Here is a 14,772-nt window from a genome sequence, read left to right on the forward strand (position 1 = left end):
TTCTGTATGCTTGTGTGCACGGTTTCAAGCTTCTCCACGTACATCACATTTACAAGCTGTCAAGAGGATTTTCAGGTATCTACATGGCACCCAATCTTTTGGCATTTGGCTTTCTACTTCCTCTAGTATTATATTGCGTGCATTTTCGGATGCTGATTTTGGAGGTTGTAGAATTGATAGAAAGAGTACATCTGGTACATGCTTATTTTTGGATGATTCTTTAGTACTTTGGTCTTCTAAGAAACAAAGTTCTGTTGCACAGTCTACTGGTGAAAGTGAACATGTAGCTGCTGCTTGCTGTTGCTCACAGATTTTATGGATAATAGCTAGGATGAAAGATTATGGGGTTATTTTAGAAAGTGTACCACTTTATTGTGATAACACTAGTGCTATATGTATTGCTAAAAACCCAGTGCAACATTCTAGAACTAAGCACATAGATATAAGATATCATTTTCTTAGAGATCATGTTGAAAAAGAAAATGTTGTGCTCAACTTTATAGATACCGAACGTCAATTGGCAGACATTTTTACTAAACCATTGGATTCTTCTCGGTTTGCTTTTCTTTGAGGTGAACTTGTAGTAATCAAACCATACGGGATGGTTTGAGGGGGAGTTTGTTCTTCGTGTACGATATGTAAAATATCTTTTCACTTGCTTCTTTTTCGTTCTTTTATCTTTAATAAATAAAAAATCTGAAAAAGTAATGAGCATTGTATTCCATTCTGAAATGACATTTTTGCAACCACGTTTATGTTTTGAGGACATTGTCATTTTATATGTATGCTCGTATGAAATAGTCTATCACATGACTTCTAATACGAATGATAACTTGAAGTAAATCTTGTCATGGTTAAACTTTGTTAGCTATTTTGGTCTTGAATACTTAATTACTAGCAATGATGAAAATATAATGGTATCAATGTTCCAAATATACAAAGACACGTGGTGTCAAGCAATTTTTACTAAATAAATATGCCAATGTCGCACTACATCTTCACGAGACTGCTGACCATTGCACTTTGGTATGAACTTGGAGGTTGTTGTGTTTATTGAAACCTTTGTCTTAAGCTTCTGATTGCTTATCATTGCCTTAAGATTCTGATTGTTAATCATTGCATTCTGGACATAGGCTTGGCATGGTGTTTTAAATATAGGTTTGGCAAGGTTGAATTGACTTGGCATATAAATTCAATGAAAATAAATATTATGCTTTTATAAAGTGTTTTGTTTAATGTAATGTGCTGCAAGTTATTTTGTATTCAAGTATTGATGTAGTTGACAGGGGGAGACCATGTCTTGAAATAAATCGTAAAAATATTTGAGTTTTAGTCATGTGTAGATTACATCATACTTATATACATGTCGAGTACAACTACTTTTTACATGACTTCGATGCACAATTATCATGTTCATGATGTTTCATAATACTCATTACAACAATGAAAAATGAAACATAAAAAAAAATCGCACGGAGTGGCATCGACGTGAAGATATGTAGGTCCAGCCGTGGCTGGATAAGAGCTGTTTAAAGATTAAACAGTAGCGTCATCGAGATGGCGTCGGATGAAAAAGTGGTCTACATGAAAGTTGTGCACGTCGTCGAGAGGAACAACTTTGCTTTTGGAGTCATCTCAATCCGAGGTCGTATGCGGGCCCCACGGGCAAAATACCGACCGGGACAGAGGAGTTCGTGTTGGATTCGGATTCGGTTTAGAGTCGCGAATTTTCCCTTATAAATAGAGGGCATTCTAGGTAGGGTTTTACCAAGAACGTGAGAAAACTTAGAGCTTTGGATATAGATCAATTCTTGGAGAGTTTTTGGATGCATGGTTGCATCTTTTGTAATCGATCAACATCGTTGCAATAAAGAGATTCGTTGGTGGTGTCATCTCTGTTTTTCTCGGGTCTTCGTGGATTCTTCGTGCTAGATCTTTCTAACACTTTGGTGCAGGTTCATCACGAGTTCATAATACTTCGCTGCAGGTTTATCACGAGATCAAGTGAAAATTGCGATTAATTCATCTTTCTTGTTATTCCTCGAAATTGGTTTTAGATTAATTCTCGTAACTTTCTGTCAGCTGTTACTATTTTGATCATATCTTTTGATTGGTACGTCCGATTGAGCTGATTCTTGTTGCGTTTGTTAGATAATTTCAATACCTTTCTTTTGCATACTCATACGTATTTTTTGGTTCATCCAATCAAAAGTTACGGCTGTTTTACTATCACGGACAGAAAGGTGATTTAGGGTTTCAACTTTCGGGAAAAAATTTAATTTGCTTCCGCGCAATCATTCACCCCCCTCTGATTGCCTATCTCGATCTCACAGAGTACCATGGTGCGGAGGCCGTAGCAGCTCTATCAGTGTTGACATCATTTCAATCATTTGAGTTTGTTTTCATGGCACACTTGATGCAAGAAATATTTGGATACACAGATGAGTTGAGCAGAGCTTTGCAAAGGAAAGTCCACTGGATTTATTTTTCAATGAATATGCAGTGTCTAGAACCTGGAGCCGCCACTGCATCTGATCACTCGCATGCCTTGGATCCCTCTGATCGTACAAAGCCTAACAGCATGTGGTATCTGTTGGCCCGAATTATCTGCGATAGTGATAACAAGAAATGATTGATAACCACGTTGGATGATGGTGTTCAAAAAGAAAACTAAAGTCGGGCAAAGCAATTTCACGATGATTCTTATTGATGACAAATGAATTCATATACTCACTGTTTCCTGACGGGGTCCCAACGGCAGCAGCAGCAGCTGCGGGCAGGATGAGGATGAGGAGGCTGCCGCCGATCACAAAAACCAGCAGAATGAGTTGCATCGCGAGGAGCCGAGTTAGGAGACTGCAAGTGATCGGCCTCGGTGACATCCTCACGATCGAGCTCTCGGCTTAGCTTCAGCGTAAGAAAACCAGGAGCGAGAAAATAAAAATGTACTGATGGAAGGGTGACGCTGTGCTCGGCAGTAGTTTAAATCGTCGCAGGCTTGTATGCGGCCAAAGGTCCTGTCAGGGATAGATTTTGACTGCGATCAGGACCTGCTTGGAAAAACTTTGATTCCCCAAGTTGGGGATAGCCGTGCTCATGCCTGCCCGGCTGTCCCCTTCTCCCGAAGTGAAGGATGCGACCAAGTCAACCGCCTTGGATTTTGTTCGGAACCGAGCCCACAAGGTTTCGATCCAAAGACGAATCTGGGCCCAGGCAACCAGGTCATGGCTCGAGTTGTGGAAAAATGTCAGCTTACATCATAGAAGATCTGGGCCTCGACACGGGGTGCAGCCCACCCATTGGGCCTGTGGTCTGACGATTCCAAGGCCCAGGCCTACGAAGATGCCCGCACACACGGGGAGAAATCAGGAGTTAGTTACGGGTCCGAAGACTAAAAAATAACCTAAAGCCGAAAGAAATTGAGGTAAATGCACAGCTAGTTATGTGCAAATTAGTCACCCTACTTGCAAACGACTAAATTCGAGTGTTGCAACTTGCGCGAGGTTAAAAATATGTGTTAGTATGTTTCTACGCCGACGTGGCATGCCAACGCGGACTAAATTGGTTTGGCCGGCTAGAAAATTTTGCAAAAAAATGCTCTGTCTATTTTTCTCTCGTCATTGACATCGTTCCCCAAAACGCATGTGGATTCATGGATGAAGCTTGCCGCAACAAGCGCTTCGGTGAGCTGAGTGGTGCTAGCACCTAGCCAGCGTGTCCAGCTCGAGGGGGTCGGGGACGACGCGGTCAGCTTCTTCTTCCTGCCCGCTGCCGCTGACTTGCCCGAGAACAGCGGACAGGCCTTCACAGTTTCACGCTCAGGTCGACAGCAGCTGCCAACACGAGGAACATGGCGGCATCCTCCATACTTGTGCGTGCCGCGCCGCCACCTGCACCGCCACCGGAGGCCTGCCCTCGCCGCTCGCTTCCCCATGCACCTGGAAGCTCATCACAAACCCGCCGCCCGTACTCGCGCCCATCCTCAACGCGTCGCACTCCGCCGCCTCATCGGCGTGGACCTCGATCCGGTGAGGACGTCCATGTCGATGGAGAACTCGCCGCCCTTGTTGCAGCTCACGGGCGTCTCCGACACGAGCACGCACGCGTGCTCGCGCTGCTCAGGGAGGAGGTGCAGGCGCAGCAGACACACCGCCACGTCCTTGCCTTTCGTCATGGGCCTCGGCGGTCGCCGGCTCGCCGCGGATGAACTCCCAGTTGGAGATGGACTGGATGTGGCGGTCATGGATCTGAATCACCTGGGGGTTGATCAGCGCCACCTCATCTTCAAACCGGATCACATACCGGCGTCAGCCACAGCCTTCACCCACACGTGCAGCTCCCCGCTCCCCGCTCACCGTATCGTCCAGCCATGGGGAAGCAGCACGAGCTTCCCTGACCACCCCAGCCAGCTCGACGCCCACCCTGACCATCCGAACCAGCCCACGTACACGCATAGCCATGGGATTTCGAGGTGACGCTCGAATCGGGGAATTAGGGATTCGGCCGAGGAAGAAGGAGCCTTCTTTGCAATTTACCCCCTAGAATAACTACTGCCAAAATGCCCTTCCTCGGCCCGCCTAGCCACGTTGGCGTAGAAACATATGAATTCGTATTTTTGACCTCGCGTGCTCGTACGTGCCAAGTTGTAACACTTGAATTTAGCCGTTTGCAAGTACAGTGACTAATTTGCACATATGCGCCAAGTTAATAGACTAGCGATGCATTTACCTCAAAGAAATTTGACAAATAAACTCCAGGTGAAACTGCTTCATGAATCTAACATATTTTCTTACCGCCTGTCGGAAGGGCGTTAGAGCATCTCTAACAGCATACCATATTTAAACAGAATATCCAAAAACTGTCAATATGGGTATTTTAGCTCAAAAAACAGCTCCAATGACATAAAAAAAACTAGAATACCAAAAAAAAATTGGGTAGTCACCCATATTTTACCCCTAATACCCAAATATGGGTATTCCCAGCTAGAATACCCAAACGACCAAAAACACCGAAAAGCAATGGCGTGAAGGGAAACTGCCTCCATCTGGAAATTTCAAGCCGTTGCGCCGCCCGACCTCGCGGAATCCGGCCACCGGAGCCGGCCAAGAAGCTCCCGCCGGCATCCCGCACCCGCTCTGCCGCCCCTGCAGACCTTGCATCCGCCGCTCCGTCACCGGAGTGCCGCCCCGAGGAGCCCCGTCACTGTTGCAACTTCCCACATCGACGAGCGCCGCCGCCGCTGTGACCGCTCCCGGCGCACTGCACCGCCACCGGAGCCCCCAAGGAGTACTGCCCTGACGAGGTGCCTCCCGCGACACCTCCCTGGCCTTGGAATCGAGGAGCCGCGCGTCCCCCAATCTCCTTGCCGTCACCTCCCGTGTGGATGGCCATGGCTGGCGCCGCCCCATCTCCCTGCCACCGCTCGCCTACCGAACCTCCACTATCGCCAGCCACGGGACACGCCGACCCTGTCGGCACCACCACCGCCCCAGGCGGCCCCGCGCCGTGCGGCGCCCCGAACCCGCTGGCGCAGCATCGGCTCGATTCGACATCGCCGACCGGCGCCCTTCAACTACACCTACACCCGTCTCCGCCGCCCCCGTCGCTTCCCCTCATCTGCATCTCCACCCGCCTCCCCAAGCCCTGCCGCCGCCGCCATCGGCCCACCCAAAGCACCGTAGGCAAGGAAGGGAGCCCCGCCGCCCCTGACTTCCTTCCGCCGCCGCCCCTGACCTCCTTCAACCGCCGGTGGGAAGATGGATGGGCACTGGATTTGGAAGAGCAAGGCGTTGAGAGAAATTTGCGAGAGAAGAGATGCACACGGGAATAAGAAGGGGTGTTTTGGCTTAAAAAAACAGAAAATGGGATGTATCAGTGACACGTGGGGCCGGTATGAAAGCTAGGATATATGTATTCAGATTTAGGTGTGCTGCAAAACTTGGACTAGTTTTGAGTAACCATATTTTTTCTCTTCCCTACCCATAATGGTTTGGGTATCCAAAATATGGGTATGTTGTTGGAAATGCTCTTAAGTTTTAAAGTATAGCGACTCTCCCTAAGATGCTATGTCCCTGCCAGCGTGGTCAAGTGGGGCTAGCTTGGACCCCACACGCGGTCATGTAGCGCTTGAGGGAGGGGTCTAGGTTGACCTTGCTTGGTCACACTGGCAGGACCGTAGCGCCTCATAGAGAGGCACTATGCTTCAGAGCTTAGCGCCTTTCCGATAGGCGCTAAGAAAATATTAGATTCGTGAAATAGTTTCGCATGGAGTTTATTTTTCAAATTTTTTTTTCCTTTAGGTTATTTTTGTCGTTTTTCACGTTTTAGGGTGGCTCGCTAGAGAGACCATGGGCGCCACCTACCGTCTGCTGATGTTCTTCTAGCTTTCGGAAGCTTCCGCCGCCTCGGCTAGCAAGTACAAGTAGCCACAAGCGGCGAGGTATCCATTGAATTATTTTTCTTGTTTATGCAAATAAATGTTTCCCTTGCTATTTTGCGCACTCATTTGTATTGCTAATTTTGGTTTATCTTCTTCTATTCTTGAGGATGTTATCATAAGAGCCTCAGATCATTCGTTCCATCTTTCAATTTCGTGCTATCTTTTATACCATCTGTTGTCTTTTGCTATGTATTATTTTAGCAGTTATATATACCATGCAGCATTGATTTATCTAGAGTTTGTTTTCCTAGGATATTTTTCTGTAGTCTATGTACGCGGAATTTACGGAAGGTCAAACGGTTTTTCATCAGAAATATTTTTAGAAATTAAAAAATGCCTTTAAAAGTGAAGATTTGCATGTGGTTTCTTCATCGCAAGGTCATTTTAACGAAAGATAATGTTGCTAAAAGAAACTCGGAAGAGAGTTTAAGATGTTGTTTTTGCGACTCCGATGAGAGTATACACCATCTTTTTCTCACTTGTCCGTTTGCTCGTAGCGTGTGGCATATTATTTTAGTTGCCTTTAATATTCCTCCACGGTCACTAATTTGTTCAAAAACTGGCTTAATGGGATTGAAAAAAAAATTAAAGACCCAATTCAAATGCGAGTTTCGGGTTTCTGTTGGGCTATTTCGAAATGGAGAAATGATATTGCTTTTAATCGAACCAGAGTTCCTCATTTTTTGCAGATTATCCTCAAAGCCACGTATTGGATACGGCTGTGGTTGTTCATGCTTCCTACGCAGCAGTGGAAACTTTTGGATACTGGATGCAACCGTTTAGAGATGGTATCTCGAGATACTTTTGGCCGGACTGGTTGGCGGTGTAGCAGTCATTTTTTAGGTGCTTAAACTAGTTATGTTTGAATTATTTTGCCGGCTCATTTTGCATCCATGATCTCTAATCGGTAACCTGTATGACTTTGAGAACCTTGTAATAAAAGTGTATGTGTGCAGATGCAGAGACCGGGATCCTTCCCTTTCACGAAAAGAAAAACGTAGTTGAACCATTAAATGTTATGTTCAAATTCTTATCAATCATATGAAAAAAGTTGGCGGAACTTTTTTGGCCTGGGGCATCAGCAATTCCTGACTCTGCCGTGATTACATTCAGTCGTCCAGCATCCAGTGGAGTTTGCCTTCTTTGGCGGTGAAGGTCTAATTAGATTGTTGTATTATTAGTGAGAAAAATACCCACAATCCAAAATATATCTTCAGGTCTAATTTTTGTACGATGCTACGAATCAAGCCGTTGATGCATTGAAGCAAAGCACAGCATCCATCAGATCAATCGTCGTACAACTAGGAACACGTAGGTGCAGTGGTTTCGATCCAAATATGGTTCATACTTTTTTGGACAACATCTGAGACACAAACAACGTGGAGTAGCAGTCAGCTGGGCAACGTTCAAGAGTCGGTCCCAATCGTGCATTCGGTTAGAACAATGTGAAATTTAGATTTAAATTTTTAACTTTTCACTGAATTTGTCTTTGTTTATAATCTGTTGTATACTACCCTAGAAAACGACACATTGGTCAGAGATAATAAAATAGGTAAAACCAGATGAAACAAACCGATTTTTTTCTAAAATACGCCTAAGCAAGGCGTACCATTGATTAAAGAAGAGAGTTATGCTGCAAAGAAGCTACATGCCCCAAAACCAACAACAAAAAATACAACGGCATATCAGCCAGTGTGTCTCCACTCCACACCAAAACATGAATAAAGTCGATAAAACCAGATGAAACAAACCGTTTTTTTTTACAATCCGCCTAAGCAAGGCGTATCATCGATTAAAGAAGAGAGTTATGTTGAAGCAGCTACATGCCCGAAGGGCAACAGCAAAAACTACAACGTCGTATCAGCCAGTGTCTCTCCACTCCACATCAATGTTGTATTCTTGTGCTCATCCAGCTCCCATGTAGGCTAACAAATTCTCAGTAGAACTTTTTGCATAAAATTTAACTTATATTTGGAGACTAGCCCACCATCAGGGCATATGCCCCCTTGTACCCATGCACGTCTAGGTAAGATAAAATATCGAGTTAGGACGCGAACTATGGCTCAGTGATTTACTCGATGATTAGGTGCAACCGGTTAGAGATGATATCTCGGAAATTGTTTGCCCAATATGACCCGATTCGTAATAGGATATGTAGTACATGAGTTGTATCGAAGTCCTTACTTGTAGGTCGAAATAGGTTTTGTGATCCATGAATATCGAGTTTCTTTTTGCGTCTTTGCTTTAATGGCGTGATAATAAATGGCAGATTTTACGACATTTAGGGACAACAGAATGCAGCGGTCTCCGAGCCCTCTCAACCACTCACCACTTTCAGCCGTCCGATCGAATTTTTTGGCCATCGCTGGATGTCTGGGCCGCTGCGCCGCCAGAAAAACCGGAAGGCGCTGGTTAATTCGGCCGGTTTCGTAGCCCACGACCCACGGTAGTCCTCGTACCCGTCTTCTGTGACGCACTCGTGGTTCGTTTGCCTCCCCCTCCCTTCCGCCTCCTCTGTCCCCTCTCCTGTAAGCGGCCGCCCAACCCCCAGGCGCCCACTCTGGCGGCCGGCGAGGATCCTCGGAGCCCCACTGCTGTGTTTCGTTCGCCTTCCCCTCCCTTCCGTCTCCTCTCCCCCTCTCCCGTACGCGCGCCTCCCAGGCCCCAGTGAATCGAGCAGCGGCAGTGTCAATGGGGTTTGAGGAAGGGACGGGCGCCGGCGGAGAGATCCGGGCGCTCATGCGGCGGCAGCAGGTGGACTTGCGCGAGCGGCAGCAAGCAGCTCGCCAAGGAACTCTCCATCACGCTGCTCGTCGCAATCGGTGCAAACTTCTCTGAAGTTTTTTCCTTTTCTCTATGTGTGTGATTCAGGATTTTTCTTTTTCTTGGACTTCTCATAACCTTATGATCCCCTCGTAGCGCTGGTTAGGGTCTCCGGCGGGCGTGCCGATGACACACGGGGCTGGTGGAGGGTGCGACGACCTTGGGGGGTTGGGGGAGCCGGAGAGAATATCTAGTGCTCTTGGTCCATACACATACATTAAAATTATGTACTTCTTCCATTCAATAAAAATGTTTCAAGTTCTCAAAATTTGAATGTATTTAGACATGACTTAGTGTATAAATGCATTTAAATTTGATCAAATTTGAGACATCCTTTGTTGGAGGGGGGTGGTATCTTGTTTTTACACATGCCTTCTTGATACTCTATCTTGTTGTGAGATGATATTTCATACTTCCTCCGTCTAACAAAAGATGTCTTAAGTTTATCAAAATTTGGATGCATCTAGATATGACTTAGTATATAGATGCATTCAAATTTGATCAAAGTTGAGACATCTTTTGTTGGACGGGAATACATTAAAATTGAATTATAAAGAAGTACTAGCAACTAATCCGTGCCCTTAAAATCTTAGATAAAAGAAAATGGACAATCCAAATTAATTCAGGAGCACTGTGAAAAAGCTCTACTAAATAATATAGATGCCATTGCCGGGGTGTTCCTGTTGCCAAAGAAAAATACATCCGGACATAGAAACACTTGCCGAACCATGAAGCCTAGTTAGGCTGCCTGACCTGCACAATCCACCATCAGGTGCCTTCGACAATTTACTCAGGACCAGTTAAGTGCTTATCCTCGGCGCCCCTGGAATTAACTTGTCACCTTTTCGGGCGTGTACAAGAGGAACCTATTGACCAGTTCTTTCCTTTTTCTCTTGAATCTTCGAAAATGACACATTTGGGAATTGGGACGTGAGGTGCAAAGCAAGCAAGCTAGGCCCTATAAATGCACGTATACAGCTACTGAAGCAAACAACAAATCGAGCCACACCCAAAAGCATCCATAGTACCACACTACCACATAGATGGCCCTTCTAAGTACTGTAGGGACCCTCGGTTCATCACTCTTCTCGGTCGCTTCCATCTCCTCTTTCTTGATCATTTTTGCCCTTTCTTCTTCGTCACATGGCGTTAGCACCACTGCCAGCGACGAATCCAATATGGACTTGCAGCCCCTCCTTTGTCTCAAGAAACACCTTTCAAGCAATGCTAGAGCCCTTTCCTCGTGGAACGATACCCTCCAGTATTGCAGCTGGCCCGGGGTCACCTGCGGCAAGAGGCATCCATCTCGTGTGACAGCACTTGACCTTGAATCGCTAGGCCTGGATGGCCAAATACCACCCTGCATCGGTAATCTCACTTTCCTCACAATAATCAACCTCATGGGTAATCTGCTGAGTGGTGAGATCCCCCCTGAGGTAGGCAATCTGCATCGCCTACATATCATTGATCTTGGGAACAACTCCCTCCACGGAGAGATCCCCCTAGGTTTATCAAACTGTTTAAATCTCACAGGGATCAACCTTGATAGCAACATGCTCCATGGAAGCATCCCGGACGGGTTTGGCATGCTTCCTAAGCTGTCATTTCTGTTTGCTTCTAACAACAACTTGATGGGCAATATTCCTTATTCACTTGGAAGCAGCTCATCACTCACCTATGTAATCCTGGCAAACAACAGCCTAATAGGAGGTATCCCACCTTTCCTAGCAAATAGTTCATCCCTCCAAGGTTTGGACTTGGAACACAATGACCTCGGTGGAGAGATACCGCGGGCTCTCTTTAACAGCTCCTCTCTTTTACTCATAAGTTTAGCACAAAATAACCTCTTTGGGTCTATTCCACATTTCTCGCACACGTCACCACTGATTAGTCTCACCCTGTCATTCAATAATCTCATAGGCGAAATTCCTTCGTCGGTAGGGAACTGTTCTTCCCTGTTTGAGCTTTTGCTTACAGGGAATCAGTTGCAAGGAAGCATTCCGTGGGGTCTAAGTAAAATACCATACTTGCAAACATTAGACCTAAATTTCAACAACTTGTCAGGAACAGTTCCACTCTCTCTCTACAATATGTCGACACTCACATATCTTGGCATGGGTGCCAATGCACTAGTAGGAGAAATTCCAGAAAACATTGGCCATACACTTCCAAATCTTGAAACATTTGTGGTTAAGCAAAACAAGTTCCAAGGTCTTGTTCCCAATTCAATCGCCAACGCCACTAATCTTCAGGTGATTATTCTCGGTGATAATGCATTCCATGGTATTGTTCCTTATTTCGGCTCCTTGCTCAAATTAACAATTCTAGATCTAAGTAAGAACCAGCTCGAAGCTGGAGACTGGACATTCCTCTCCTCGCTCGCCAGTTGCACAAAGTTGGTAAGTTTACATTTGGATGCAAACAACCTACAGGGAGAACTGCCAAATGACATCGGCGGTCTATCAAAAAGCTTACAAGTTCTGGTGTTGTCGGCCAATAAAATTTCTGGCACCATACCACATGAGATAGCCAAACTAACGAACCTCACAATTCTTCACATGGGGAACAATCAGCTTACAGGAAACATTCCAGGCTCACTTGGAAACCTTCCATACTTGTTCGTTCTAAGCTTACCCCAAAACAAACTATCTGGGCAAATCCTTCGCTCAATTGGTAATCTCAGTCAATTAAGCGAGCTCTACTTGCAGGAAAATTATTTGAGTGGACCCATCCCAGTAGCTTTAGCACAGTGCACTAAGTTGCACACCCTAAACCTCTCCTGCAACTCCTTAGATGGAAGATTACCAAAGGAACTGTTCACCATTTCCGCATTTTCTGAAGGTCTTGACCTCTCTTACAACAAACTATCCGGACCTATACCAGTGGAGATTGGTGGATTAATCAATCTTTCCCCTCTCAATATTTCCAACAACCAGTTGACCGGAGAAATCCCCTCAACTCTAGGTGAGTGCCTCCATTTGGAGTCACTCCACCTGGAGGGGAATCGGCTTGATGGGCGGATTCCTCAATCTTTCGCCGCGTTGAGAGGCATCAATGACATGGATCTTTCTCGAAACAACTTGTGTGGTAAAGTTCCAGACTTCTTCAAGTTCTTCAGCTCTATGTCACTTCTCAATTTATCATTCAACAATCTGGAAGGACCCATTCCAACTGGTGGGATCTTCCAAAATGAAAGCAAGGTGTTCATCCAAGGGAATAAGGAGTTGTGCGCCATTTCGCCTCAGTTGAAACTGCCACTTTGCCAAACCGCTGCATCTAAACCAACACACACCTCCAACGTTCTGAAGATAGTGGCAATTACTGCTCTATATTTGGTCCTTTTATCATGCATCGGAGTCATTTTTTTTAAGAAGAGAAACAAGGTCCAACAAGAAGACGATCCATTCCTTGAGGGGTTAATGAAGTTCACATATGTTGATTTAGTAAAAGCAACAGATGGTTTCTCTTCAGCCAACTTGGTTGGTTCAGGGAAATATGGGTCCGTGTACAAAGGTAGAATTGAGTCTGAAGAACAAGCAGTTGCTATCAAAGTTTTCAAACTTGATCAGGTTGGAGCAACGAAGAGCTTCCTTGCTGAGTGTGAGGCCCTGAGAAACACCCGTCATCGTAATCTTGTAAGGGTGATCACGGTGTGCTCAACAATTGATCATGCAGGACAAGAGTTCAAAGCTCTTGTTCTTGAATATATGATTAATGGCAACCTGGAAAGTTGGCTTCATCCAACACTCGATGAGCATCATCTGAAACGGCCATTGAGTTTAGGTTCAAGAATAGTAATAGCGGTGGACATGGCTGCTGCTTTGGATTACCTCCATAACAACTGCACGCCTCCTGTGGCCCACTGTGATCTGAAGCCTAGCAATGTCCTTCTGGATGATCTCATGGGCGCATGTGTTGGCGACTTTGGCCTGACTAAATTCCTGCACACTTATACTCCTTCCGAGAATCATACTTCTACAAGCTTAGTGGGGCCAAGAGGATCCGTTGGATACATTGCACCAGGTAACAACTTTATAAATAAAAGATGGTTTAATTTTTTCAAAAGGTCTTGTGTAGATGATGCATATTTTGCTTTCTTTTATTTTTTTATGATATTTCTGTTGCAACCCATTTGTGTTAATATCTATGCATATTTGTAGAATATGGCTTTGGGAGTAAAATCTCCACAAAGGGCGATGTTTACAGCTATGGAGTCGTCATCTTAGAAATGCTCACGGGGAAACGTCCAACTGATGAGATGTTTAAAGATGGTCTGAGCCTTTACAAATTTGTCGAAAAATCTTTTCCCCAAAAGATTGCCGATATTCTAGACACTAGAATGGTTCCCTATTATGGGGACCAAGATGAAGAAGCAGGAAGGACTTCAGAGGAACAAAATCGTTCAATGGCTGGAACAATGAGTTGCGTCCTCGATCTCATCAAGCTTGGACTCTTATGTGCTGCGGAGACACCTAAAGATCGTCCAGTAATGCAGGACGTTTACAGTGAAGTCATAGCAATCAAAGAAGCATTTTTAGCCCTGCTTGGCTGAGCAGATGCAACTGTTTCTATTGATCACATGTTGTTGATGCATGAAGACCTATGGCTAGTTTGCTTTACCTAAAGTTTTACTTTGCATAATTGGAATCATGTTATGTTGGCAATCGCCTTCCATTTTACTTGTGTATATCTTTATCATGCATGGTTGTATGTAAACTGTTGTTGAGGCTATATCAAATAAAGTTCAGCATGGGAATGTTTCTTTCGTCTTGCAGTTTTTCTCGTGTGCCGGCCTCCACGGAGTGAAATACACATACATAGACACTAATGATTATTTTTTATGGTTGGATCTAAAATTCATAGAATCGCACCCCATTAGAACAACTTAACACACAAACAAATCCATAATTTTGATCTGACGGGCACAAAAGAAGAAACAAATCAGTCCGGGTTTTGAACGATTCACCTGCATGCATTTATCTGGTCAGCGGTGTTCATCTTAGGGCATCCACTCTGGTTTCGAGCACCTACTGCACCTCGTTGATACATGTAAGACATATCGATTTTTCTAATCTATGGTCATAATTTAGTTTTGGAATCATGCTAATTTGGATTAAACTATCTGAACTAAAGTTGCTTTAGCAAAGTTTTCTCCCTTTTATTTTTACTCAGAAAAAAGTCTCAATTAAACAAAACGATAATAATAGTGGGCGTTTTAGTGTTTTACATCAGGGGAAGAGCTTGGGATGAAGTTGGGCCAGGTGGATCCACCAGGGGACCCGCGCGCCCTTCTTACCACATGGCTAGGCAGGGGTGTGTCCCTAGGGGGCATGTGGGGCCCATGGAGCTTAACCACCGCCCTTCGGTCCTATATATCTACAACATTAACCCTAAAAAGAAGTCGAACACCAGAAGAACATACGCCACCCCGCCTCGACGCTTCGTCCAAGATTTGGAGTCTGATTTGGTCTTCTCTCCGCCGACATCGACACCACATCTCCCTCCATCGC

At 45.1% G+C, this 14,772-nt stretch overlaps 1 protein-coding gene and 1 long non-coding RNA gene across 2 annotated transcripts; one reads left to right on the forward strand and one right to left on the reverse strand.

Moving 5' to 3' along the window:
• Window positions 1-2,377: 2,377 nt before the first annotated feature.
• On the reverse strand, window positions 2,378-2,971 carry LOC112269780. Its single transcript, XR_002961806.1, has 2 exons — window positions 2,735-2,971; window positions 2,378-2,607 (listed from the first exon to the last, which is right to left on the reverse strand). It is a non-coding gene; the product is annotated as an uncharacterized LOC112269780 (long non-coding RNA).
• Window positions 2,972-8,874: 5,903 nt separating this feature from the next.
• On the forward strand, window positions 8,875-14,032 carry LOC100822600 (probable LRR receptor-like serine/threonine-protein kinase At3g47570). The gene is made up of 3 exons (XM_010229270.3): window positions 8,875-9,261; window positions 9,359-13,285; window positions 13,423-14,032. Exons 2-3 carry the CDS (start codon window positions 10,306-10,308, stop codon window positions 13,812-13,814), a joined length of 3,372 nt encoding a protein of 1,123 aa, XP_010227572.2. The 5' UTR covers window positions 8,875-9,261; window positions 9,359-10,305; the 3' UTR covers window positions 13,815-14,032.
• The last annotated feature ends 740 nt before the right edge of the window (window positions 14,033-14,772 follow it).

This window comes from Brachypodium distachyon, chromosome 1, assembly GCF_000005505.3.
Source record: "Brachypodium distachyon strain Bd21 chromosome 1, Brachypodium_distachyon_v3.0, whole genome shotgun sequence".
Taxonomy (NCBI): domain Eukaryota; kingdom Viridiplantae; phylum Streptophyta; class Magnoliopsida; order Poales; family Poaceae; genus Brachypodium; species Brachypodium distachyon.